The sequence below is a fragment of the Mandrillus leucophaeus genome, unplaced genomic scaffold, assembly GCF_000951045.1.
Source record: "Mandrillus leucophaeus isolate KB7577 unplaced genomic scaffold, Mleu.le_1.0 Scaffold245, whole genome shotgun sequence".
In the NCBI taxonomy this organism is placed as follows: domain Eukaryota; kingdom Metazoa; phylum Chordata; class Mammalia; order Primates; family Cercopithecidae; genus Mandrillus; species Mandrillus leucophaeus.
Genome location: NW_012102532.1, coordinates 517194 through 544961, shown reverse-complemented (window position 1 = coordinate 544961; position 27768 = coordinate 517194). Strand labels below are relative to the sequence as shown.

General features: G+C 51.9%; 2 protein-coding genes across 4 annotated transcripts in view; one reads left to right on the top strand and one right to left on the bottom strand.

The window, feature by feature from the left end:
- Positions 1–6511: 6511 nt before the first annotated feature.
- On the bottom strand, positions 6512–23009 carry LTBR (lymphotoxin beta receptor (TNFR superfamily, member 3)). 2 transcript variants are annotated; one of them, XM_011982939.1, is made up of 10 exons: positions 22464–23009; positions 13438–13534; positions 12976–13101; positions 12745–12897; positions 11939–12035; positions 11662–11759; positions 9451–9558; positions 9131–9156; positions 7763–7991; positions 6512–7424 (listed from the first exon to the last, which is right to left on the bottom strand). In XM_011982939.1, the coding sequence occupies exons 1-10, from the start codon at positions 22500–22502 to the stop codon at positions 7147–7149; spliced, it is 1251 nt and encodes a 416-aa protein (XP_011838329.1). In that variant the 5' UTR covers positions 22503–23009; the 3' UTR covers positions 6512–7146. The 2 variants fall into 2 exon arrangements, with proteins under 2 accessions (XP_011838329.1, XP_011838328.1); XM_011982938.1 differs by lacking the exon at positions 22464–23009 and adding an exon at positions 13668–14327.
- The window catches only part of SCNN1A (sodium channel, non voltage gated 1 alpha subunit), a 34347-nt gene continuing 26959 nt past the window's right edge, over positions 20381–27768 (top strand). Inside the window, exons 1-3 of one of the 2 annotated variants that reach the window (XM_011982941.1) lie at positions 20381–20804; positions 22533–22553; positions 23217–23686. In XM_011982941.1, the coding sequence (XP_011838331.1) occupies positions 20790–20804; positions 22533–22553; positions 23217–23686 (506 nt within the window). In that variant the 5' untranslated portion in view covers positions 20381–20789. The remainder of the gene's footprint in view (positions 20805–22532; positions 22554–23216; positions 23687–27768) is intronic. The other variant, XM_011982942.1, reaches the window with a different exon arrangement.

Here is a 27768-nt window from a genome sequence, read left to right as displayed (position 1 = left end):
CTCACAATAGGAAATCCAAATAAAAATGACACTGAGATAACTTTTTTTTTCATCTTTCAGTTTGACAAAGATCAAAATGTTTGATAACACATCAAAGTTGGTGTTTATGTAAGGAAATGGACACTTAAAAATTTCCGATGTTCGGCAAGGCGCAGTGGCTCATGCCTATAATCCCAGCACTTTGGGAGGCTGAGACGGGCGGATCACGAGGTCAGGAGATCGAGGCCATCCTGGTTAACACGGTGAAACCCCGTCTCTACCAAAAATACAAAAACTTTGCCGGGAGTGGTGGCAGGCGCCTGTAGTCCCAGCTACTCCGGAGGCTGAGGCAGAAGAATGGTGTGAACCCGGGAGGCGGAGCTTGCAGTGAGCCCAGATCGCGCCACTGCCCTCCAGCCTGGGCAACAGAGCGAGACTCTGTGTAAAAAAAAAAAAAAATTTCCGATGTTCCATCTCCATGGAGGACAAATTAGCAACATTTATCAAAACAAAATGTATGTACCTTCTAACCAGGAAATTTTATTTCCAGCAATTGTTTTTTGTAGTAGTACTTCCACATGTGCAAAATGACATAGGTTATTACTGTAGTGTTGTCTGTAATAGTAAAGGTTGGAAATGAATTAAAAATCCTCAAAAGGGATCCAGTTAAATGGTACAGCCATGTAATAGAATACCACATAGATAGAAAAATGAATGAGAAAGTTTTTTTTGGTACTAATATGGAGTTATGGCCAAGCTATTTTAATAAATGAAAAAGGCAAGGGGAAGAACTTACAGAACATCGTGTACAGTAGTCTACCCCACTCCAAGGGGGATACGTTCCAAGACCCCCAGTGGATGCCTGAAACTGTGGATAGCACTGAACCTGATTGCTGTCAGTCAAAACACGTTTCTGTTCATGTCTTCCACCCACAAATTTGATGCCTTTTCCATCTTTTTTTTTTTTTTTTTTCTGAGACGGAGTCTCGCTCTGTCGCCCAGGCTGGAGTGCAGTGGCGCAATCTCGGCTCACTGCAAGCTCCGCCTCCCGGATTCACGCCATTCTCCTGCCTCAGCCTCCCGAGTAGCTGGGACTACAGGCGCCCGCCACGGCGCCCGGCTAATTTTTTTGTATTTTTAGTAGAGACGGGGTTTCACCGTGTTGACCAGGATGGTCTCGATCTCCTGACCTCGTGATCCTCCCACCTCGGCCTCCCAAAGTGCTGGGATTACAGGCGTGAGCCACAGCGCCCGGCCGCCTTTTCCATCTTAACTAAGCACTTATCATGCACCATGACTTTTGTAGTTTAAGGTGTGACAGCAACACTAGTATGAATTTCTTTTATCTGCTTCATAATTTCATGAATAGAAGGTTCATTGTTATTGTAGATCTTAGCAAAGTCATCAAATAAAGCATATTATGGCTTCTCTTTGTCATATCTAAATTACCAGTATCACCACTCTTGCGCTTTGGGGCCATTATGAAGTAAAATAAGAGTGACTTGAACACAAGCATGCAATACCCCAACAGTTGGTCTGATCACTGGGAAGGCTTGTAAGTGACTAAGGAGTAGGGAGCGTCTGCAGGGAGGAGATGCTGGACAAAGGGAGAATTCATGTCTTGAAGGACAGGAGTAGTGTTACCAACCACGGGGTCTTGGGGTTTGTTAATGCAATAGTTGCTAACATGAGGCCAAAGGAGTTCTCCCAGACAAGGCTTTATTAGAGCTTATGCAGGGCGTAAGGGAGGCGGCAGAGAGAATTCTCTGGCTGGCTCCTGGAAGAGACTCAAGAGAGTAATCCTGAAGGAGCTGAAGTGGGAAGGGAGTGAGTTTGAGCAGGTAGAGATGAGGAAACTTTGGCACCTGTTCAGTTTAATAACACAGTTCTTTATGCATCATGTGTCTCATTAGCATGTTAAGTCCCCACCCTTGGGTGTGATTTTTGGAATTATAATGAAGATAAGGCAAAGAAGCGCTCATTCTTCTGGTCTTGTGGTGTACATACGGGAGATAGGGTTAACTCCTTTGAGTGGGATTTAAGGTGGGAGCTGCTTATTTTAATTTCTTCAAGGTTCTACAACTAGTGGGTATGGCACCTGGAGTAAGATTTATGGTGGGACATTGCTCATGTTAGTCTCTCTAAGGGTCTGCGATGAGTGGGCATAGTGCCTTGAGCAAGATTCACGGTGCAAGGTCTGGACAGTCTGGTTGGGGTCCTCGCTGGCCACATCCCCACCAGCTTACAATAGAGGTTCTCAGCGGGGCATGAGTGGGGCCAAGTCCCATCCCTAATCTGACTCAGTAGGACAGCTTGAGGTTTCATCATGCTGTTCAGAACAGTGCACAATTTAAAACAGATGAGTTGTTTCTTTACGGAATTTTCCATTTAATATTTTTGGACCACAGTTGACAGCAGATAACTGAAACCATGGGAAGCAAAACCACAGATAAGGGGGGACTACTGTAGTACCATTTGTAGAAATAAAACACCAAAGGAATATATTCATATATATTTGTTTGAATATGCATAAATTACCTCTGAAAAGCATCAGAAACAGTAACATTGGTTGCTTCCAGGGCAGGGACCTTGGTGGTTGGGGGATAGGAGTGAAAGAGAGACATTTCACTATTTACTCTTTGATACTTTTTGAATTTTGACCCATGTGAATAAGTCACCCATCCGAAAGAGAGGAAATAAATACAATTAAAACTAAAAAGGAAAAGGAAAACTGGACGCTATGATTGACACAAATGGGAACTTTTTTTCCTCTGGTAAAAAGAAGCCCAGAAGTAGGTGCTGTGCTTACTTACTGATGATTTGGGTCTCAGTGATGCCTTGGGAGCCATGTTCTTTCCTTTCTTCCAGGTCCTCAGAGGACTGACTTTTTATTCCCGTGGCTGTTTCCTCATGATGGTAAGATGGCTACCACAGCTCAGGAATGATGCTGTCACACACAACATCCCCCAAACAAAAAATAAGGGCCAAGGTAAGCCAAAAACTTTCTCCTAATGGTGCTTTATCTCCTGGAAAGGAAGACTTCCCTGTGCATGTCATTGTACAATTGCAAAGAAGAAAGAGTTTATCGGCTCCTGGGATTGGGGGAAGGGCCTCTTCTCCTGATGTCACAGAATCTCTGCCCTAGTACAGAAATGTGGTTCTGTCCTTAGGAAATGTGCAGAAGTCTGCTGGGCAGGCAGCAGAAGGAGTCCACCACAGCTGTCTGTGTGAACCGCTTTATCCTTTGAAAAGGGAAGTTCTGGCCGGGCGCGGTGGCTCACGCCTGTAATCCCAGCACTTTGGGAGGCCGAGGCGGGCAGATCACAAGGTCAGGAGATCCAGACTATCCTGCCCAACATGGTGAAACCCCGTCTCTACTAAAAAAAATACAAAAAATTAGCTGGGCGTGGTGGTGGGTACCTGTAGTCCCAGCTACTTGGGAGGCTGAGGCAGGAGAATGGTGTGAACCCCAGAGGCGGAGCTTGCAGTGAGCAGAGTTTGCAGTGTCCAGCCTGGGCGACAGAGCGAGACTCCGTCTCAAAAAAAAAAAAAGAAAGAAAGAAAAGGGAAGTTCTTACTGACCCTTGGTGGGCTAACCCTGCCGGTACTCACAGTGCTTCCTGCCGGAAAAGACTAGAGTGAGTCTCCTGTGAAGTCTCAGACTGGTAGGGAAGCTGAACGCCCACCTCTCATCCACTATGTCCACTGGAGAAACCGAGCATCCAGGGACTCCTCTGCGTGTGGCACTGTGCAGGCTTGGGGAGGAGTGGCGTGGTCAGAAAGCAGCCATCCCCTTACTGTCTTCATGGTTTTCCTCGGCTCTGTCATCCGAGGGGACACAAAGCTTCACTCCAAGTTCTGGGGTATTCAGGGTGGTAAAGTTGCCACGGGATTGTTGCTAGTTGAAATTCTGTTGGGGAGGAGAGAAGCCGGAGAACTCCTACTTTGACATTGTGTTGATACCACTCTCAAAAAGGGAAATTCTGAATTACCCCATCCTCCCCCATCTCCCTGTGCTACTGCTCCTTCCCCAGTTTCATCCACCTTTCTTCTGGGCTACAGCCTTGTCCCCCTCACGGGTGTCCCACCCCCATGTTGATGTGGATTGGACTTGGTGTCAGCTGTCTCCTCCCTGTGGCAGAGGATTAGGGTTCTCACAACCAACAATTATTCCATTGTCAACCGCCATTGCATCCTGTTGCATCTTTTGAAGGCCGTCATCAAGAAGTTGTCTTTGTTGGTTTTCTGCCAACTTTTCCTTCTAGACAGAAGCTCCCCTCCACGTGGCCTGTGCTCTGTGGCTGTGTCCTGGAGCCTGTACTGACCCAACACTGGCAAAATAGACACGGGCAATGCTTTGCGTGGAATCATGTCCCCCTCCAAAATCCATGTGCTGACGCCAACTCCCAGGATCTCAGAATGGGACCTTATTTGGAAACAGGGGCTTTGAAGAGGTGATTAAGTTAAAATGAGGTCATCAGGGTGGGCCTAATCCACTAAGAGAAGATTAGGACACACTCATGCACAAAGGAAAGACCATGTGAAGACACAGGTGTCAGGAAGGCCACTATTAGCAGGCCAAGGAGAAAGGCCTCAGAGGACACCAACCTTGCCAACACCTTGACCTCTGACTTCCAGCCTCCAGAGCTGTGAGAAGATAAATCTCTGCAGCTTCAGCTATCCAGTCTGCAGTACTTTGTTATGGTGGCTCTAGAAAATTAATTTAGGCAGGCCGGCTGCAGTGGCTCATGCCTGCAATCTCAGCTCTTTGGGAGGCTGAGGTAGGAGGATCACTTGATCCCAGGAGTTTGAGACCAGCCTGGGCAACATAGCAAGACCCCATTTCTTAAAAAAGAAATTAAAAAAAAAAAGAGCCAGATGTGGTGGCATGCATCTATAGCTCTAGCTATGTGGGAGGCTGAGGTAGGAGGATCATTTGAGTCTAGAAGTTGAGGCTACATGAGCCATGATTGTGCCACTGCACTCCAGCCAGGGTGACACAGTCAGACCCTGTATCTAAAAACATATCGGCAGGTATAATCATAAATCTGAATGGTGTCACAAAGGGCTGTGCTTTAGTACCATTTCTTTCAAAATATTTTCCTTCTTTTATTTTGTTGAAAAAAATGTGTAAAATTTGTTTTTTTTAATCTAAACACATTAGAACAATTATTAAGAATTCATGCAGTCTGGCCCCAGCATATTGCAGGGGCAGGAGATTTAATTTTATTTAAAGATACAGCTCACCATTATTTACTTTTCAAAAAAGGAAGTTGGATGTGATACTTTCACAGTCAACCTGAAATGACCCATCCACTCAGTTGGATCAGACGCCTTCTGAGGTGTGTGTTTGGCAGCCGCTCCATCCTGATGAGCCCCAGTGACAGAGTTCTTCATATCAGAGCCACGACAGTGGCCTTTTATGGAAGGAGCAGCCAACTGGCAGCAGCTCCCTAACAATCCTGCAAACTAAGATCCTCTCTAGAGAGCACAGGAGTTAATTCAGGGACGGGGAGCGGCAAACACTTACTAATAAGAGGACTTGAGAAGATTTAAAGTCCTTTTGGGGGGAAAAAATAAAAGAAGACAAAAAGAAACCAAAGAAGTAAAAATCACAAATACTCTTTCTGAACCAAAAGGAGGCCAGCCTAAATTTCTGTTCACCAACAGAATGTGAACTTGGCCTCTCTCATTTTATGTCTAAAGTGCACACCTCGGGTCAGGCACGGTGGCTCTCACGCCTGTAATCACTGCATGTTGAGAGGCCAAGGCAGGAGGATTGCTTGAGCCCAGGAGTTCGAGACCAGCCTGGGCAACACAGGGAGACCTGATCTCTACTAAAAATACAAAAAATTAGCCGGGCGTCATGGCACATACCTACAGCCCCAGCTACTTGGGAGGCTGAGGCAGGCAGATCCCTTGAGATAGGAGTTCAAGGTTGCCATGAGCCACGATAGTGCCACTGCACTACAGCCTGAGTGACAGAATGAGACACTGTCTAAAAAAAGAAAAAATACACACACTTCCCTTCAATCAACCTTGGAGAAGTTTGCGTGTGGCTAGATGTTTGAGAGTTGACTGAGACTTAACACCTGCGGAACATGCAAGAGATCTGATTATTTGAGAAGGCCAGACCATTCTACCTGTTCAAAGAAATTCTGGAAGGGCGTGATTTTCCCCCCGCTCAAGAGGCCTCTAAAAGCCAGACAAACTGGGTGCAAATCCCAGCTTTGTCATTTGCAGCTGAAATGGGAAAGTTACTGCTCTGTGCCTCAGTGTCGTCATCTGTTAAATGGGAATCATACCTACCTCATGGAGTTATTGTGAGGATTAAATAAGTTAGGATTGTAAAACATTGAGAACACTGCCAGGCACGTTGTCAGCCATCACTGACTCGACTGTTATTTCCTGGACTATACCCACCAGTTCCTCACTGAAATACCTTTATGGGATTATATTTCAGTGTCTTGACCTTTGTCTTTGGGACTGTCTCCATGGAATAGTGTTTCTGTATAAATCCCAAGAAAATAAATTATCTAGGTCCCATTCTTTTTATTTGCATGTGGTTACAATATAAATACACTCGCCATTTTCCTCCCCTTCCAAAACTCTTCCCCACACCTAGGAATCCTACCCAACCCCCTAGTTGTTAATGACTCCCTTTCCTCTCCTCTAGGAGGGGAGGGAAGGAGCGTCCTCCCTATAATTTCATCCTCATGCAGGGTCTACCTCAGTCCATGTGAAGTGTGGAACCCCAAAGGGCCTCTGAAGCTTGGGGATGAGCACCACGAATCCTTTAGAGGGCCCGGTGACGTCCTTGGAGGTGACCATGTGGCGGCTCCCTCGGTGCCGTGCTCCGGTGCGGCGTGCCATAGTGGGCAGCAGTTGGTATCATGTGCCCTGTCCGTGCCCGAGGCTGAGCAGCCCCAGTGGGTGGGCGGGTCTGCCAGGAGGCCTCAGGTTTGCTCAGGCAGTAGGGAGAGTCCTGTGGAGGGCATCGTACCCAGCCAGTGCCCACCTGCTCTCAGAGGTGTCTGAGCTTTCGTCCCTTAGGGCTCTGCCTCCCCGGGCCCTACTCAGGCCCCCTGTGAATCCCACATGGGCAGGGTGGCCTCAAGGGAGAAGGTGCCCTTGTGCCTCCAATCTTCTGCCTTTTCTCAGACGCCATCAGTCATAGGTGATAAATTGGCTCCTTGGGCCCCTGTTAGAGGGCGTGGCACCACAGTGCTCTGTCTCCGCCAGGTGCCAAGCCTTGCCATCTTCCTGGTGGGGAGTAGAGAGTCCGGGAGGGCCAGGGTCCCCCTCTTCGGGAATGGGGTATGGAGGGTCGGGGGTAGCTGGGAGATCTCCAGGACCTGGTGGTCCCCCCAGTACTGGTCCATTGTAGATGTAGATGTTGCCAGTGATGGTCATAGACCCGCCAGTGACATGAATGCCATTGGTACCTGTAGGAAAGGAGGCAGAGTGTTGAGGAAGGAAGGCCCCCAGTTCAGGCCCGCTGCTTCTTGAATTCCTACCTTCTTCTCGCCTTTCCCCTGGCCCTGCCCCTCTCCTGCTTGCTGCTGGTTTCTTGAGCTCTGTGTTCATTTCTCTGTTTCTGGGCTTTCCAGTCTCTTCCTTTTTCTCTAGTTGTGACACTGACTGGCAGCAGAGTCTCTGTCTGCCTCTGTTTTGGTCTTTTTATTTCATCTGGCCCACAGTCTCTCTCTGCCAGTCATCCCTCTCTCCCCATCCTTCCCCATCCTTCCCCATCCTTCCTCTCTTCTCCCTGCCCCAGGCTCACCGTGGGCCACCTGGTTCTGCTCCCCAGGTTCCAACTGCGGCTCCCTGGTCAGGTCCAGAGGACTCTGCTGCTGCGGCACCCCTTCCTCCGAAACTAGGGCTGTGGGAAGCCCAGTGGATACTGGGGAAACATCTCCAGAGATGGGTAGCAATGGCTCTACCAGGTCAGGGTACTGTGGATTGGCCTTTGGAGGGTCCCAGCCTGCAGCTACAGGATTAGGTCCCTCTCCCTGCAGGGAAGAGATGGAGACCCAAACAATGACAAGGGCCCCAGACCCTTTTTTCTCCCTCCCTCCCTCCCTCCCTCCTTTCTCTCTCTTTTTCTCTTTCTCTCTTTCTTTCTTTATTGAGACAGGGTCGGGCTCTGTCACCCAGACTACACTGCAGTGGTGCAGTCATAGGTCACTGCAGGCCCAAGAACTCTTGGACTCAAGTGATCCTCTAGCCTCAGCCTCCTGAGTAGCTGGGACTGCCTGGCTAACTGTTTTTTTTTTTTTTTTTTTGAGACAGAGTCTCACTCTGTCACCCAGGCTGGAGTGCAGTGGCATAATCTCAGCTCAACTGCAACCTCCGCCTCCCGGGTTCAAGCAATTCTCCTGCCTCAGCCTCCCGAGTAGCTGGGATTACAGGTGCCTGCCACCAAGCCTGGCTAATTTTTGTATTTTTAGTAGAGATAGGGTTTCACCATGTTGGCCAGGCTGGTCTCAAACTCCTGACCTCAAGTGATCCACCCGCCTTGGCCTCCTGAAGTGCTGGGATTACAGGCATGAGCCACTGCACCTGGCCCTGCCTGGCTAACTTGAAACAACATTTTGGGTAGAGATGGGGTCTGGCTGTGTTGCCCAGGCTGGCTCATCTTTCTTTAGTTCTCGTACCCCACTCCATGCTTTGGCAACTCACCACCCGCCTCTGCTCCTCCCCATGCCCCGGCCTCAGGGTCTTTGCACTGGATGCTCCCTCTTCCTGGAGCACTTTCCCCCCAGATAACCCCATGGCTGGCTCCTCGCTTCTTCAGCTCTCCGCTCAAATACCAGGTTCTCAGAGAGGCCTTCACTGTCCCCTCTGTCTAAAATACCCGCCTCCTTTGCCACTGTCACTCTCTGAGCCCTTACCTGCTTTATTTAGCAATGATACCACCTGATATATGGTTTAACTTTATTCTGGCTCCATGGGCATGTGGACTCCAGGAGAGGAGGTACCCCCAGTGCCTAGGACAGTGCCTGGCACATGGCATGTTCAGTCAATCATCAGTTGAATGAATGAATGAATGAGTGTGGAGTCAGCCTGCATACTCTTTTCCTGTCTGCTCCCACTTTGTACTCTCATCACCTCTTCCCCTCCTTGCTGCCTTCTCAGCCCCCGCCATTACCTGTGGACGCCTCTTGAGCAGCGATCCTGCAATGGAGAATGAAATGGGTGTAGGCTCCCGGGCAGGCCTCAGACCTAGCCTTTCAGCCTCCACACCCCACCACAGTGTGTAGCAACTTGACCACCCGGGGGCCAGAGGAACAAGCCACTGTCACTCTCATCTCCAGCCTCAGAATAAGCAGCTGGATGAAGATAAGGATGTCGATGTAGGGGGTAGGCTTTGGGAGTCTTGAGGGTGTGGAGGGTTGCACCGGGGAAGTTGAATATTCCTCCCTCCGCCTCCCACTGCCAACCCATCCACTGCAGCTGACCCCTTCCTACCCAGTTTCCTGCAAAGAGAAGGGTGGCTCTTCCAGATGCAGGCAAAGATGGTGGCAAGGAGCAGAAAGAAGGCCAGTGGCAGCAGGATGGCCAGCATCAGCATGGTTCCTGCCAGGACAGCAAACAGGAGGGGTGATCACAGCCCCAAAAAGGACAGAGGGGAGGAGAAGGAAGAACTTTCCAGATCCCTGGGCAACCCAGACAGAGAAAAGGGAGCAGCTTTTTTTTCTTCTAGCCACACTGCAGCTCCTAAAGGCAGAATGAGAGAAACTTCCCTTGGGTTACAGAGAAGGGGAACTAAGTTGGACTTGAGGACCTCTTGGCAGCCAGGAGAGACTGTATCATGGATGGGCATGTTTGGGGGTGGTGCTGGTGCCCTCCTGCTCAGAGATCAGGATTGGGCAGGCTTGTGCGTGCAGGATGGGAGCTTGGGCAGCTGATTTTCAAGGTCTGGAAGTGGGATTGGGAGACAGTAGGGAAGGGTGGGGCTTGGAGTTGTGGCCTCAGCCATTGTACAGAGGGGCCGCTGTAGAGGAGCTAGGGTTGCCCTGCTATACCTGTGAGGGTGTTTACGGGTATGAGAGAGTGGGGAACCTTGCTTTGGAACTGCCTGCGGTCACCTGGGAGAGCAGGGCTTGCAAGTTCTCCACCCCCTTGCTCAGGGCAGATTCTAGGAGGGGAAGAGAAAGAAAGGCTGGAGTTCAGCTTCTCCAGCTTTGATCTGTAGCAGTGGGTAATTTCTCCTTCTCTGGGTACCAGAGCTGCCAGCAATAGCATGGAGTCTCCAGTGCCCTTCAGCTATGCCTGGGGAAGTGTGGGAGGACTGGCGCATTTCTCTGCTGGGCATTTTTCCCCTTCTCATTCATGTAAATCTGTAGCCTAAGGGAATATGGAATGGGAGGCCTGGGGAGAAACTGGACTGGGAGTCTGGGCTTTGGTTTCCTGCCCAGCTGTGTGACTTTTAAGTCGCTTCACTTCTTTGAGCATCCGTTTTTCATATATAAGATGAGAAGGATAGCTTACATACTCTACAATTCCAGCTCTAAAATGCCAGTTGTATTTGATACATAGTTAAAAATTAACAGAGCACAGAAAAATACTTAGATTGTGGAATGAAAAAATCAGGTTATAAAATATTAAAATTACTTCGCTTTTAGTAAACAACACCACCAACAACAAAACCCAGTATGTATAAACATGCATAGAAAAATGTCTGGGAGGAATATATACCGCAATGTAACGAGTGGATATTCTAGGTAGTGGTTCTGTGGGTGAGTTTCAGTTTTGCTTATCTGAAGTCTCCAATTTTCTACAGTGCATGCACTATGACATGGGCTCTGGAGTAAGAAAACCTGAGTACAGTTTCTAATAACACCAATGACCACCTGGGTGGATGATCTTGAGTATGTCACTTAACCTCTTTGAGCCTCAGTTTCTTCCTTCAGTCCATGAGGATGATAATAGAATCTACCTCATAGCATCATTAAGAAGATGAAATGAGTTAGTAAATGTAAAGCGGTTACAGAGTGCCCAACACACACAGTGAACCTTCTGCCAATTAGTGATGTTACAGTCATTAGAAACATCTTGTAGTCATCTACCAGGCTAGCAAGCCAATCAATCCACAGGAAACAGTCAAGAAACAGTCAAATGGGAATCTTGTGTCTAATAATAAAAATATATAGTTTAATAAAGAGGTGTTTGGTCTAGTTAATGGATTGTGTGAAAAAAAATGGATTGTGTGATGTTGGTATGCCCAAAATGATGACAGTAGTAGCTATCATTACATCTCAGTAGCCTAAGGGAATATAGAATGGGAGGCCTGGGGAGAAACTGGACTGGGAGTCTGGGCTATGGTTTCCTGCCCAGCTGTGTGACTTTTAAGTCGCTTCACTTCTTTGAGCATCAGTTTTTCATATATAAGATGAGAAGGTTAGCTTACATACTCTCTACAATTCCAGCTCTAAAATGCCAAGGGATGTGTTCCTTTACATAGTATTACAGTATATATAATTTTAAAAGTAAGTGTGTGTGTGTGTGTGTGTGTGTGTGAACTAGCCTAGGGATACTCTAATTTTTTCTGTAAGGAACTTTTCTTCTTGCTCCAATTCTGGGAAGGAAGGATTAATCTTTTCCCCATTTTTTTTAGCTGTGGAGCATTAAGGCATTTTCCAAGGCACCCCTCTGTTTCCCTCAGCCCTGGACCCTCACCTGACATCTCTGGGGGCAGCGACTCTGATGGATTTCTGCAGGTTGTGTCCGATTGGGCAGTGCCTGGAGCTGCCTCCACCAGCCCTTGGTCCTCACACCTGCAGGGGAAAAAAGAGATGATGAGCTTTCCACGCCCTGGCCCACCAGAGTCCCAGTGGGCATGCGGGGCGGCTGAAAGTGGTGAGTCAAGTCCACAGTGTCAAGGATGGGGGCTGGGGGTTGTTCGCAGCTGAGGCTTCTCAGAGGGTGGAAGGAGCACGGGTGGGGCCGCACTCACCTGGTGTGGGGCTGGCAGCGGGCGCTGGGGGAGGAGGTATTCTGGAAGTGTCCTGCCTTGCAGGGGACGCAGTGGTTGTTACCCTTCCCAACTTCATCTGCCAAGAGAAAGGCAGGCCAGCCAGGGTGAATTGGCAAAAGGGAGGAGCCCTTTGCCGGGCTGTGAGTTTCCTTTAAGCCTCGGGATGGCCTCCTCCTTGCCCATCCACCCCATTCCGTAGCTCTCGCCTCACCTTTCCCAAGCTCTGCTTTGCTGCCTATCTTTTTTTTTTTTTTTTTTTAGAAGGAGTCTCACTCTGTTGTCCAGGCTGGACTGCAGTGGCGCGATCTCGGCTCACTGCAAGCTCCACCTCCCGGGTTCATGCCATTCTCCTGCCTCCGCCTCCCGAGTAGCTGGGACTACAGGCACCCACCACCACGCCCGGCTAATTTTTTGTATTTTTAGTAGAGACGGGGTTTCACCTTGTTAGTCTGGATGGTCTCGGTCTCCTGACCTCATGATCCACCTGCCTCAGTCTCCCAAAGTGCTGGGATTACAGGCGTGGGCCACCGCACCTGGCCTACAGCTTACCATTTTGCCCCAGCTTCTCAGTACTGAGAAGAAACCCCTGGTGTGCCCCCCTGCACCTGTCCCAGTTTCATGTCCCTCCAGAACCCTCCTGGGAGCCTCTGCATGGAATGAGAAGAGGAATATTAAGCCAAGGACCTGGGGGGTCGCTGTGGACACAGTACCATATTCCCTTCTCCCACTTGCCATCCCTGGCACCCAGCCTCCTTTTCACATCCAGCCCCTCAGGGACCTCTGACCTTTGAGCTCGGCTTCAGTGCCAGGCGGGCAGTCAGAAAGTAGCTCGCAGTGTGTACACTCGAGGGCCCAGGCAGCACAGAACATTCCCGGCTGGCAGCGGCACTGGGTCTTCCGTTTGCTTGTGCAGGGGGCAATCTCCTCGAGGCCCATCACTGGTGGAGAGACGGGAGGGCTTAGGGAGGGGCCGAGCTCCAGGGGATCCAGCCCCCCGCAGGCACATCCCCACTCACCTGGGTCACAGGGGCGGCACAGCTGGCAGATGGTCAGGTAGTTCCAGTGCTCGTTGTAGGAATTTTCGGCACATGTGGCACAAACTGTGTCCCGGCTGCGGCTACATTTAGCTGAGACATAGGTGCCTAGAACGTGAGTGCGGTAGTAGAGCTTCAGGAGACAGGGTCCACCCTCACCTCTGCTGCCTGTGGTGTGACCCCGGCCTTTCCCTCGGTCTCTCTGGCCCCCCATCATCCTGCCCGTGGCCCTCTGGCTCCCTCTCAGTGAGGTAAGGAAAGAGGAGGCCCAGTGGGGAGGGCCAGTCCTATCTCCTCCACCTGATGTCTAGGGTTTCCCATGCTCCTCTCCAGCAGCCAGTTTTCCTGGGGGACAGTGCCCACCCTCCCTCTGAGGCCTCAAGGGGGCTGGAGACCCTGTGACCCACTTCCGAGGCCCAGGTTCGTCCTGCTATTGCCTCTCACCTGGCGGGCAGCGGGAGCAGCAGATGCGGTGCCTGGGCTCATAGTATTCCTTTTCCTGGTCCCTGCAGGTCTGGTTCTCCGACCCGTATGGAGGCACCTTCAGAGGGAGATGGAGAAGAGGAGAGAAGAATTAGTCAGGCGTCAGCTTGGGAGGGCAGAGGGAATGCAGCGAAGCCTGCCCAGATCCCTCTTCCCCACCCTCGCCCACTCCTACCAGGCCCCTTCCTCACCACCTGGGGCTGGGATGCTGCCAGGAGCCCGAAGAGGCCCAGCACCAGAGGCCCCCAGGCCAGGCCGGGGGCAGAGGTGGCCCAAGGCAGGCGCATGGCGGCCACTCGGCCAGGCGGCCAGCAGCGTGGGGGCCTGGGAGGAAGGCAGGAGGCCCGACGCCCTGGGCAGCGGTGGCGGCAGCTGCCTGAGCCCAGAGCCTGGGACGGGACTCAGGGCCGATGTGCCCCCCAGGGCCGGGAGCGGCCAGGCCGGGCCTCCAGGGCTCCCACGGCGGAGCTCAGGAAGTGGGAGTGGAGCGAGCTGGCCGCGGGGCGGGGACAGGGAGCGCTGGGAGCCAGGCCGGCCTGTCGCAATCGCAGCCAAGGGAAGAGGAACAGGCTTGTCTGCCTCGATGCGGGGCGGGAGGGGCGGCCGGGAAAGCACGTGAGGGCCGCGGGGCCGGAACCGGCCTCCTCCCTTCTTCGGAAGCCCGACCAGGAGAGCGGACTGCGGACAGCCCGGGCCCAGCCGAGGGAAGGGCGGCAGGCCCGGGGTCAGCCCTTGGACAAGCCTCGCAGGGGGAGCAGAGGGAGTTTCAGAGAGCGCAGGGGACAGATGGATGCGGGATCTGGAAAGCGAGGGGCCCAGGACGGGCGATCATGGAGAGGGCAGGGCGCAGGGACTGCAAGGCCGCAGAAGCAGCTCTGAGACCAAAGAGAACCGGCTGGCAGACGCCCGGGTTCCTCCCCTGTTGTCCTGCCCTGCTTTGGGATTTTTTCAGACAAATTACAAGGGACTAGCAAGTCAGCCAGCCCCCCACGCTACCAACCCAGCCCAATCCACACAGGAATGGGCACAGGTCACCCAGGAGACCCTTGAGAGCTCTGCAGCTCGCCCTGCTCCCTGTCCTCAGGGAACCTCCCTCCCAAAGAGACGGGGAGGGTATGCGGAAGGGAGTCCTGGGGCCAGCAGGCTGGACCTGGGCACTCAGGCCCTCTGCTCTGGCTTCTTTGGCCATGAACTTTCAAGCCCCTTAGAACTGGAGAAAGCTGAGAGCCCACCCAGTGCAGCCCCCTCACCTTAAGCATGGAGAGGGAAGCTAAGGGTGACACATGAGGGGAACGGAATTCCAGGGTGGCTTGGTCTGGTTCCTTTCATCCTCCCATCTCCCTCAACAGCTCATCTGCCCATGGAGCTACTTGCAGCTGCCCCCTTTTACACGTGGTTCTCTAGTCCCCAAGTTTCTGTCTTCCTGACTCCCACCTGTCCTTGAGGCTTCACTGAGGCTCTGGAAGGCGTCCTCTGCCCTAGGTTGTACAGTCCCCGTGAAGACTGCCCTCTGTACCTGGCTGTCTTGTCTGCTTCCTACCAGGCCGTGAGGGCCGCCATGGCCCAGGCTGAATCTTCAAGTATGTGTTCCCCATGCTTAGCAGAGTCTGGTACATACCATGTGCCCAAGAGGTATTTATGGAATAAAGGAGTGATGGCCACATCACAGAACCAGTCCACAGCAGAGCCGGCTACAATCTGGGTCTCCTGATGTCTAGGTCCCAACTCATTCCAGCAGTCCTGCCACCTCCTTGTGGCTCAGGGGTGTCTCCCTTGGGATGAGGGGTTAACGTCTCTTGCGATCGGTCACTTGGGCACCATCCGCCGCCCTGAAGGACTCTGTTCAGCACTCATCCTTACACTGGTCTGTTTAACTTCGGGTCTGATGTCTGGACAGGTGCAAGTGATGGGAAGTGTGCATGGGGAGGGGAGGTCACAAAACGGGGAAAGGACCTGCCTAGGCTGTAGGCATGTCACTCTGTGAGGCTGTCTCCCCTCACCTGGTGCAGGCAGCTCACTGTACACATGGGCCAAAGATGGCTGGAAAGGGCAGAAGTGTCAGAACAGCGTGCGCTGCGCGAGCGCTGGAGGCCGGGGTGAGATGCCCCACTGAGCTCTTACATGCGTAAAGGAGTATGTGTGTTGTGACCCTAGGCCCTTTTTTCTCTCTCTTCTTTTTACTTTTTACTGTGGAAATTTCACATGCAAGTTAATATAGCAAAAGAGAAAAAGTAATATTTGGAGTCTCCCGTATACTCCTTACGCAGCTTCAACTCACTGTCAGTTTCATTTATTCTGTATACCCCCTCCCCCACCAACGCACACACTCTTCGAATCCCTCGTGATTATTTTGAAGTAAATCCCAGACATCATATCATTTCATTTGAAAATATTTCAGGAGTTTACTCTAAAAGACAGGGACTCTTTCTCTTTTCTATTTTTCCTCTTTTCCCCACCCTGTCCTACGTGCTGAGACCCTTTCTTTTAATAGAGGTGTAACATGTAATACAGTGAAACACATGAGGTACACTGATCTTACAGCTCAGACAGTCTTCACTTTTGTGTATTCTTGCAATCCCTCAATTGTTCCAGAACGTCTCTTCTCCTCTCCTCCCTCCTCTCCCCTCCCCTCCCCTCCCCTCCTCTCCCCTCTCCTCTCCTCTCCTCTTTTCTATACGGAGTCTTGCTCTGTCACCCAGGCTGGAGCGCAGTGGCACGATCTCGGATCGCTGCAACCTCTGCCTCCTGGGTTCAAACAATTCTCTGCCTCAGCCTCCCGAGTAGCTGGGATTACAGGCGCCCACCACCACACCTGGCTATTTTTGTATTTTTAGTAGAGACGGGGTCTCGCCATGTTGGCCAGGCTGGTCTTGAACTCCTGATCTCGTGATCCACCCGCCTTGGCCTCCCAAAGTGCTGGGATTACAGGCGTGGGCCACCATACCCGGCCCCAGAATGTTCCTTGAACTACAAAAGGTTGCTACATGCCCTTCCCAGTCAAAGCTTCCTGCTTCAGAGGTAACCACTATGTCAGACCCCTTTTCACCCCAGCTGGCTGGACTGTATCCTTCTTTCTGCTGCCAGCCCTAAGCTGGCGCTTCAGCCCTCACGGACTCTGTACACCCTAAGGAATGAGCCCTGAGATCTGGGTTTTGATCCTGGCCCCATCACTTTATCTCTGTGGCCTCTTTATTGTTCAGTCGGCTGCTGGTTTGCCTGCAGATCTGTGGGACAGAGGTGGGGTGGGAGGAGAGAAGCAGCCGGGCTATTTCTCCCCTCTCTGCTTTCTGGCTTCACCTGCAGTTGGTTGTCTTCCTTCCTTCCCCGTTCCATAATCCCATCTCCTACCAGAAGTCCACACTATTTAGTTCCTGCCAAATGGCTCCGGAGGCTTCTTGGTCTTTGATGCTACATCACCCTGCTGTCTTTCCAGGCCTAGAGATGGTAGCTGTTTCCTGCTCTGCTGTTTTCTGAGCTACCTCCCATTGGCTTCTCAACTCCTCCATCACCCATGGACCAGTTAGTTCTCTGTGTTAAATTCCTTTGTTTGAAAGACTTTGAAAGAGTGTTTCTTGTTTCCCAGCTGGATCATGAAAGACAAATCTTACCAATAACTGGCTACCACAATGCCCGGCCATCCCCAGGAGGATAAAGGGAGACTCACAGGGGTGAGAAATTCACAAGTTCACCACGGGCACGGCATTGTCTTTGTTTCTTTCCTTTTGTGTTCTTCACCAGTCTCCCTGAGACTGATTTCCACTGAGCACCACCAGACCCAGACCGAGCGCCCCAGGACTCCTAAAAGGTGTGTGAGGGTGGGACTCTTCTACCAGGACTTCTTCCAAGGGAGCTGCTGAGAGCGCCTTCTTTCCACAGGCCCATGAGGCATCCAGAAAGGGGGTTGGTGGGAATGGATTCTTCTTCTTTTTTTTTCTTTTTGAGACAGAGTCTCAGTCTGTCACCCAGGCTGGAGTGCCATGGTACAATCTCAGCTTACTGCAACCTCTGCCTCCCAGGTTCAAGTGATTTTCCTGGCCTCAGCCTCCCAAGTTGAGTAGCTGGGACTACAGGCATGCGCCAACAGGCCCAGCTAGTTTTTGTATTTTTAGTAGAGATGGTGTTTTGCCATGTTGGCCAGGCTGTTTTTGAATTCCTGGCCTCATGTCATTCACACACCTTAACCTCCCAAAGTGCTTGGATTACAGGCATGAGCCACTGCACCCGGCCAGAAGAAAAATACTATTTCTTCTCTCTTCTTCTCCACTCTGCTGTTAGCTGACTAGTGCTCTTGGAAAGGGTCTGGCAAACACCCAGAAGTGCATAACTGATGAGGGTTGTCTTTTTCCAGAGTATTTGCATTTTCAGTGGTGACAATGCCTTAACCGAGTCTTTTCAACGGGGGTGACTTTGCCCCCCAGAAGTCATTTGGCAATATTTGGAGATGTTTTGGTCGCAATGACTCAGGAGGTGCTACTAGCATCTAATAGATGGAAGCCAGGGATGCTGCTGAACGTCCTACAATGCACAGGATTGTAGATAGGACAGAATCATCCTGTCCCACCACAAAGAAAGATACAGCTGAAAATGTCAATAGTGCCAAGGTTGCTAAACCCTGTCTTAACTCAAAGCGATCAACTTCTAGGAGTGAACTTCTAAGTAAACTGCCAGGGGACTAGATGAAGAGTGGCATTTTTCTGGTCCATCGTTTTAAATGAAAGAGAAATCTGTACCACATAAGGGCAGCTGAAAAGACTGTTGTCTTCCACAGCGGGCAGCCCCCAGTGTGAAGCTGCAAGTAGTAAGAATAAAGACTTGCATTTAACTAAGTAACTGATTCTCATCCTGGAAAGGATAGACGTGAACAGGGAAAAGCGAAGAAAATTTAGACGAATTAATAGACCACAAATAAATGGGTTGTCAGAGGAAGTTAGGGTGTTTGAAGTTTTGCAGATGCTTTTTCATAGCATTTCCTGCTCTGTCAAAGATAAACTAGCAAAGATGCTAGTTCTGCTGTCTTCCACAGAGTGGGTCAGCAAACAGTGACCACTAGACACTGAGGTCACCAAGATGAATACACCTGGTCTCTGTCCCTGCATATGTACAAACACACATACATCAGGATAATAATAATAAATAATAGTAAAGAGTGGTAAGTGCAGAGATGGGCTCTCCCTAGGAGGCTGGAGTGATTACTTCCGTCATCTCCTGTCCGCGGAGAACAAGAGGCAGGAAGACCCTGTGCACTCATAACCCTCATCCCACGGCAGCCCCTCTGGTTTCACTTCTCTCCCTGCAGCCGTGCATATCTTATGGCCACACCACAGGGTTAGAGGATAGCTGGTGTTGGGAGGGGAAGGCAGCCCTGGGTTGGCGGGAAGGGCTGGGGCTCTGGGGGAGTCTGGGGGTAGTCCTGGGAAGGCGGGAGGTCCTTCCAAGACAGAGTCTACAAAGCTCTTGACTTCTTATAGAATAAAACTACTTCCCTCAAAGTCAGAGAAGGAGAACTGAGCTTGGAAAGGAGTGGCGCAGTTTTCAGTCTGGCCCCACCCCTAACTCCTGGGTGACTGTGGCCAAGTCACTTTGCTTCTGTGGGCCTCAGTCCCCTCATGCGTGAAGCAGGGGGCTAGATGCAAGGTCAGCTGGAAAAAGTCTTTGCGCCCATCCGGGTTGCCTTACCCACCCCTTCTTGCCCTTTCATTTTCTCAGGTAAGATCACCGGGGCCCACAGAGCTCAAGTGCCTTTCTCAAAGTCACATAGTTTAAAAGCAAAAATAGGGGCTGAGCATGGTGGCTCCCATGGTTGTAATCCCAGCGCTTTGGGAGGCTGAGGCAGGAGACTGCTTGAGCCTAGGAGTTGGAGGCTGCAGTGAGCCATGATCATGCTGCTGTACTCCAGCCTAGAGGACAGTGCATGATCCTGTCTCTAAAATAAATAAGAAAATAAAAGCAAAAATGTAAGTTGTAGAAACATACCTATAACATGGTCCCTCTTATAAAAAAGAACTATATGTTTTGTTTTTAAAAAATACACGTAGGCCGGGCACGGTGGCTCACGCCTGTTATCCCAGCACTTTGGGAGGCCGAGGCGGGCGGATCACAAGGTCAGGAGATCGAGACCATCCTGGCGAACACCGTGAAACCCTGTCTCTACTAAAAATACAAAAAATTAGCTGGGTGTGGTGGTGGGCGCCTGTAGTCCCAGCTACTTGGGAGGCTGAGGCAGGAGAATGGTGTGAACCCGGGAGGCGGAGCTTGCAGTGAGCCGAGATCACGCTACTGCACTCCAGCCTGGGCGACAGAGCCAGACTTTGTCTCAAAAAATAAAAATAAAATAAAAAATAAAAAAATAAAATAAAAATAAAAAATACATGTAAGTTTATAACGGCACACAAAAAGATACAGAGAGATATACAAATTACGGTGGCTCCCCTTGGGGGAGGGAAAGGAAGGGGACAAAGGGAAGCTTTTATTGTTCTACATACTTCCGTATTGCTGAAAAATTGTATTATCACAAAAACATATTTGTGTTTTATTTGTACACTTTAAAAAGATCATCTTTAAAATGGACTTCTGACCAAAGCGCAGGTCTCAGATTTCTATTTTCCTCACAACACCAAGCCTGCTCCAGCCCACTCCAGGTCTAGAATGCTGCAGCACTGGGCTTGCATTGCCACTCCCATACCCAGCAGGACGTGGCAGGGTCACCACCCTCTGGCTCAGCCCAGACCGGGCATTGCAGTTCTTCTCACAGAGCCCTTGATACGAAAACTATTTGCCATGCTGCTTTAAGCTAGTGGTTGGATTTCAGGCATGAGCTAGCAAATAGAAAAGGCAGGGAGGTGCTTTTCAGAACCTTTGAGATCAAACAGCCAGGGTGCTGAGCACCTTGTCTGCAGGGAGGACCATGCCCAATGTAAGGACCTGGCTCAAGGGAGACTGGAGTTTCTAGGGGTATCTGGGATCTGTGGGGTGGCGGGGACAGTGCAGAGACCTTTTCACAGAGCCAAGGAGATAACCCTGTACCCAGAGAGTGGATGAATCCATGGGCTCTGTGTGGGAGTGAGGGAGGCCTTCCCGGCTTTCCCATCCTGGTGCAGCGGAGCCCCGATCCCCCATGAGTCTGTCTCAGGAAGTAAATGGCTAAAGCGCTAAGTAGATAACGCCAGAGGAGGAGGAGGATTCTGAATTCTGTTTATAGTTCTGCTCATATTTTGTTTTCTAACCTCAGAAAACTGGTTTATCCTTGGGAAGGGTCAGTTTCTTCATCAGGACAATGAAGAAAAATCCAGCTGTCCCTTCCAAGGGGAGGTATCATGAGCAGTATCAAGGTAAGCAAGGGAACCTGGTTTGGAATCCTGGTTGACACCGCTCTCACTTTAAGAAGTTGCAAGAGACAGCAGCAAGAGAGGAAGCCACAGACCAGGTTGGACCCTGAGCCTGGAGTACCGCCTTTTCTCTTTGCCTGCTAAACTCCTTGCTCTTCAAGATTCAGCAGAGAGGACACCTTCTCTGGGAAGGCTTCCTGAGTCTCCTGCAGTGAGCCCTAGGCTCCCCCAGCCCTTGGCTCTTATCTCTTATCTCTGAGAAATCTGAGATCTGTGCTTTGGTTAGAAGTCCGTTTTAAAGACGATCTTTTAAAGTGTACAAATAGAAACCTTATCTTATTGTATTGCAGCTACCTATTTGCAGGCCTATCTCCTCCCCCAGTGTGTATCAGTGCTCAGGCTGGGCCTTTGTCTGTGGGCTTGCGGAGGGAGGCAGGACAAGCCAGCGACCACATTCCTGCACTCCTGGCTGCCTCCTGTGGGGCCCTCGAGGGAGCGGCAGGCCTCCCTGTTGCGTGCAGGGCCCAGGCTGTGTGGGTGGTTCTCCAGAGTCTCCTAGAGCCCTTTTTGGGTCTGATTCTCTGACCCTACCTTCTCTCCTTGCTCACCACTTGGCACTCCACTCCTTATCCTTTTGCTGCATTAAGTTTGGAAAGAGATTTTAGAGAAAAATATAGCCCCATCAGTGAATTTCTCCTCCTCCCAGGGCCTGTCCAGGCTTGCGCCATGCCCACTCTCTTCCTTTCCAGCGCTGGCCACGTCCTCCCTGCACCTTCAGTGCCTACTGTCCCTGCCTCTCCCTGGGCTCCGGGTCTGTGCCCACAGTGTCCTGCTTGGCCCTCGTGCTGCCTCTGGTTGCCCACATTCCTGCAACTCTGTGACCACAACAGGGGCGATTACACATTCCTGGCCTGGCAGCCAATGGTGTAAAAAAGAACAGAATGTCCTAAGGCCCCGCCTAGCCCCCAGCTTCACCTGGGCCCCTCCCGGGTCTGGACAAGGTTGGAGGGAGTGGTGAGGACTCAGCAGGAAACAGGAGGGACCAGGAGGAGGCAGATGCGCCCCACCTGAGTGCGCTGCGTCCACTTAAGGAGTGAGGAGGAGGTTTGCAGAGACCTCTTCTCTCTTGTCTCCAGGGCCTGGGGGTGAGGCTGAGCTGTGGGTACCCTTAGAGGGTTGCCCACTTGCTGAGACTGCAGTTCCTGGAAGCACACTTGGGACTCCCCCCTTGCTCTCCTGCCTGGAGAGAGGCTCCCTTTGGCGCTGGCTCCTCCTATTGCCTCCGCCTCCACCCCCCACCCGCCTCTACTCACTCAGTGCCCCTCCTCCATCCCCATCTCTCCGTCCTTTGCTGTCCCTCTCTATTGTCTCCCTTGTCCTCCGGTTTCCCCACCCAGGCCCTCTCAGCCTGGCTGGCCCCTTCTCCTTGTGTTGCCCTCCTGGCTGTGGGCTCAGGATCCTTCTACTTGTTCTGATCTTTGCCCGTAACCTGCCATCCTGTCCCCCAGCCTCCTTGCCTGTCAGGTCTGCATCTAAAGCCCCTGCCCAGAGTCTGCCTTCTCAGGTCCAGTACTCCCAGTTCACCTGCCCTCGGGAGCCCTCCTTCCTTTGGAAAACTCCCAGCTCTGACTCCTCCTCAGCCCCTCCCCCTGCCCTGCTCACTTTTAATTGAGATGTTAATGAGACTCCTGTTGCTTCCATCCCTGGCCGGCCGGCGGGCAGGCTCCCCAGCCCGGCCGCTGCACCTGTCAGGTGAGGGGGAGGAGAGGCTTGGCTGCCAGATTCAACTGGAAAGGAACCAGTCCCAGTCCAGCCGCAACCTGGGAGTGGGAAGCTGGAGGCAGCCCAGACCTCCTGGAGCCCGGCAGTCCTGGGGTAGAGACAGAATCAGGACGCAGCTCGAGGTCAGGGCCAGAGGCTGGAGGTGAGGGCCTAGAGTGAGAAGGGGCAAGGCAAGTGGGGAAGAGGAAGAGAGGCAGGATTAGAGAGAGGAGCCAGGTCAGAAAGAGGGGAGCTGGGAGAGACCCAAAGAGAAACAGGGCAGATAGAGAGGGAGTGAGAGGCAGGCGCTGAGACACAGATCCCAGAGGAAGATCAAAGGAAGAGGGCAGAGACAGAAAAGCAGGTGCTGGGACAGAAACCAAAGGGTGGCCCCCTCAGGGAAGCAGAGGAGAGGCTGTTCCAGGGAAGCCCAGCTCCGGCACTTTTGGCCCCAACTCCCGCAGGTCTGCTGGCTCCAGGAAAGGTGGAGGAGGGAGGGAGGAGTGGGAGAATGTGGGCGCAGGGTGGGACGTGGGCATGGCCAGGGGCAACCTCACTTGGGTTCCAGGGGTGATGGGAGAGGGCACTCAGGGCCCAGAGCTCAGCCTTGACCCTGACCCTTGCTCTCCCCAATCCGCCCCGGGGCTCATGAAGGGGAACAAGCTGGAGGAGCAGGACCCTAGACCTCTGCAGCCCACCCCAGGGCTCATGGAGGGGAACAAGCTGGAGGAGCAGGACGCTAGCCCTCCACAGCCCACCCCAGGGCTCATGAAGGGGGACAAGCGTGAGGAGCAGGGGCTGGGCCCAGAACCTGCGGCACCCCAGCAGCCCACGGCGGAGGAGGAGGCCCTGATCGAGTTCCACCGCTCCTACCGAGAGCTCTTCGAGTTCTTCTGCAACAATACCACCATCCACGGCGCCATCCGCCTGGTGTGCTCCCAGCACAACCGCATGAAGACGGCCTTCTGGGCAGTGCTCTGGCTCTGCACCTTTGGCATGATGTACTGGCAATTCGGCCTGCTTTTCGGAGAGTACTTCAGCTACCCCGTCAGCCTCAACATCAACCTCAACTCGGACAAGCTTGTCTTCCCCGCAGTGACCATCTGCACCCTCAATCCCTACAGGTCGGTTAGTCCCTCTGCCCGTTCCCTGGTGCCTGCGCCTGGAAGGGTGGTCCGGGGTGCTGAGGTGCTCACTGGGCAGGCACAGCCTCAGACCTGAGGGTGGGAGCTGATACCCCTGTCCCAGGTAGAGCTCACCACTGGCAAAACGAGGAGCCTCCAGCTTGCTGGACTGCTGTCCCTGCCCAGTGGAGCCGTCCTAGCACCCCAGGCTCACCCGGAGTGTGGTTGTTGCAGCAGCGTTGCCCTCCCCTGCCCTCTCTTCTCCTTCCCTCCCGTTCCCTTCTCCTTTCCTCCCGTTCCCTTCTCCCTCCTGCAAGTGGGAGGGAGTGCTGCAAAAGGGCAGGGGTGTGCTCAGCTCCATCCTTTTCTGGAGCAAGATGCCAGCAAAGTATACAGCCTCATCCCCCTCACAGGAGAGTCTGATGGAGAGGTGAGGCTAGGTGAGGGGAGGCGAGGCCTTGCAGGTGCTGCGGAGGTGGGTGCTGTCAGTCTTTGTTTAGAAGGGAATTTGTTATGGAGAAAGCAAAGTGGGGGTTCGTGGAGGTTAGGGCTGCAAGTGAGCCCAAAGGCTGGAGGCAGGGGCCTTACAGAACAAGGAGAATGGGTCAGGCTAGAGAGCAGCCCCTTGTGAAGCTGTTCCCCCAAAAGACCCAGGCTGAAATGCCGCACTGTTGACCTGCCCAGGTGCCTGACCTTTACGTGCTTGGGTGTGTCCTGAAGTTTTGGGTTTCGTCAGTGCTGTTTTGCCAATGTTGGGTCTGGAAACCGGAGCGAGTGGTGAGCGGGTGGTGAGCGTGGAGAAGAGAGGAGGGCAGGGCTGAATGTTTTTATATACCTTTTATTTGCATTCACCCAGCCATGCCACACCTTGGGGACACCTGCGTCAAGCCAGACACAGGGCTAGGCACCAGGCAAAATGGATTCATGAATAATTCATACACCCTTTATTGAAGGGCATGTAGTTTGCTGTGTTCTGGAGACAGATAAAATAAGATGGCAGAGACAGGCATATAAACCAGTAACTGTGGCACACTGGGGTAAGTATGATAACATAGTGAGTTAGTGTGCCTTCAAGGAGTGTCAGATCTTTATGGGTGTGAGTGTGTGTGTGCACACACTGGTATGTGTGCGATTATGGATGCTTGGGATTTGTCATGCTGTGGGTGGAGGCCCCTTCGCATATTCCATCATGTCCAAAGGTGTGTTATGGACTAAGAAAGGTTGGGACGTCCTGTCCAGGAGAGAGAGAGAAAAAAAAAGCCGGGCCATGTTGTTGATTAACGTCTGTATAATGTCCCGGGTAGGGACCATTTCCTTAAGAAGCTGCTGTGTGCACAGACACTGCTAAGGTGTCCACTGGCATCTCATTTCATTCTCACGTCTTCCCAGGCCGGTGCTATTGTCATCCCTATTTTACACTTGAGGAAACTAAGGCAAAGAGAGGCAAGTCACAACATCACAGAGAGAGTGACTGAGCTGTGACTCATCCTGTTTATGCCTAATCCCAAAACTCTGCCTCTTTTTAATACCCAAGATGTGGGGCGTTGAGTGAATGAAATTTCCAGGCAGACATGGTTTCCATCTCATTTCAGAGCTTTCTTGGGTACTTCCCCTCAACCTCGTTTTTCTCCCCCTGGTGCCTGCAGACATCTTCACCCCTTAAGGCCTTGGTGGAGGGGAGGGATGCAGCAGGAGGGGGAAGGACAGCAGGCGGGGCAGTGGGCACTCAATAAATATTTGTGGTTGAAAATATGTCAGTGAGAGATGGAGAGGGAGGGCAGGGGTGAACGGGGCGAGGCCTGCACAGTTCTTAGGTTCTGCTGCACAGTTCTTAGGTTCTGCTGTCCCTAGACAGTCCAGGAAAAAGCCGGGGAAAGGAGGCCAGAAGCCCTGCCTCTGGGGACTGCAGACTGGGAAGCAGCCATCCGCCCAGAAAGAATCCCTCCTGGTTGAAGGGCTGCTGCGGGAGTTAGGAAGAGGCAAGAACACCTAGGAGGGGAGGGGAGTCGGGGAAGGCTCCCCAGCACAGGGGAAGGAGATTCAACACCCACCAAACACTACGCGCTTGACCTTGTCACATGATGTGCTACACCCTAAAGCTGGGTGCTTTATAGACACTCTCTTATTTAATACTGACAAGTCCAGGGAGGTGGGCAGTATTATTCCCATTTTTTTTTTTAGATGGGAAAATTAAGGCTTGGCAAGAGGAAATAGTTTGAACAAGGGAACATACATTATTTATTTATTTATTTAATTAAAAAATAACTGCCGGGCGCGGTGGCTCACGCCTGTAATCCCAGCACTTTGGGAGGCCAAGGCGGGCATTGAGGGGTCTGGGATGGAGCCCAAACAAGGTTGTTTAAAAGAGCCCCTCACTTGAGGCCAGGAGTTCAAGACCAGTCTGGCCATCATGGTGAAATCCCCATCTCTACTAAAAATACAAAAATCAGCCAGGCATGGTTATGCATGCCTGTAGTCTCAGCTACTTGGGAGGCTGAGGCAGGAGAATCACCTCAGGAGGCCGAGGTTGCAGTGAGCTGAGATCATGCCACTGCATTCCAGCTTGGGCCACAGAGTGAGACACTGTCTCAAAGAAAAAAAAAAAAAACAGTAATAACGCTTGTATATATTTATGTGCCAGACATTTTTACAAATGAATCTAAATCAGATGATCTGCTTTAAATTATTTCTCACAACACACCTTGAAAGTAGGTATCATGATTACTCTAATTTTATGGATGAGGAAACTGAGGCCCAGAGAGTTAAGTAACTGGCTCAGCTTCAGACAGACAGCAAGTGGTGAAACTGGGACTCAGAAATCATCCCCTGCCTCCCCAATCCCCTCCCCCTCGCCTCCCCACTCCCCACTCCCCGCCAGGCTCCAAAGAAAAGCCAGGGCATCTCAGGTTAGCAGCTGAGTCACAAACCAAGTGTGTTTGATTTCAAAGCTCTTTTTTCCCTTTACACTTTAAGTAGGGATCGGGCAGAGACCTCCCAGGGTCGGGGGCAGTTGGTGCGAGCCCAGCGGGCAGAGCGGCAGTCACAGGAGGGCAGCTTGTCGGGCGTGCCGGAGGGAGGGATCCAGGGCCACTCCTACTCAGCAGAGAGGCAGGAAGGTAAACAGGTTAACCAGCCCCAGTGAGTGAATCACAGGGAGCGCGGTGAGTGACTCCTACCGAGGAAATCAGTTGATGAGCTAGAGGAACTGGAGCGAGGCAGAGCTGCCCAGGGCTGCCCACCTGCCGAGGGTCATCACCAGCAGAGGGAGAGGAGGAAAGTGGACATGCAGGACTCTGCTGCTTTCTCACTTCAAGGAAAGTGGACAAAGCACTGAAGACTTTTCAGACTAACCAAGGAAGTGCTGAGTCCAAAGGGAAGGGTTACCCACTGCAGCCCCTTTTTCTCTGGTCAACAAAGGACTTCTTCACCGAAAGGAGTGGGCCAGTCATACCTACAGTCATGGGAAACAGAGCCCACAGACGCATTTTTCATCCAGCCCCAGGAACGGTTTAGACTGGACCTAAGAACTTGGGGGTCTTGAACAATGAAGGTCATGCTAGCTTCTTTCCTGGAAATGGCACAGCAGGAGGCCAGGAGTGGGTGAAGCAAGGGGCAATTTCCCAGAGAGAACCCCTGTGGGGAAGGTGGGGAAGGCCTGAGCTAGGGAGTCCGTCCCTGCCTGCAGTTCCCTGATGTGGTGGGCAGGCTTTGCACTTCCCGAGCAGTCTGGACACCAGGCTTTACTCAGCAGGGCTGGCAGGAAAAAAAGCCTGGACTTTTAAGAGTTGACTCCCCTCTAACCCTGCCACGGTGGTTGGATCCTTCTCATGTCAGGAACCTTGCTACCTTTGTGGCAGATGCTATTAAAAAGTTCTTCCTGGCCGGGCGCGGTGGCTCAAGCCTGTAATCCCAGCACTTTGGGAGGCCGAGACAGGCGGATCATGAGGTCAGGAGATCGAGACCATCCTGACTAACACGGTGAAACCCGGTCTCTACTAAAAAATACAAAAAACTAGCCGGGCGAGGTGGCGGGCGCCTGTAGTCCCAGCTACTCGGGAGGCTGAGGCAGGAGAATGGCGGGA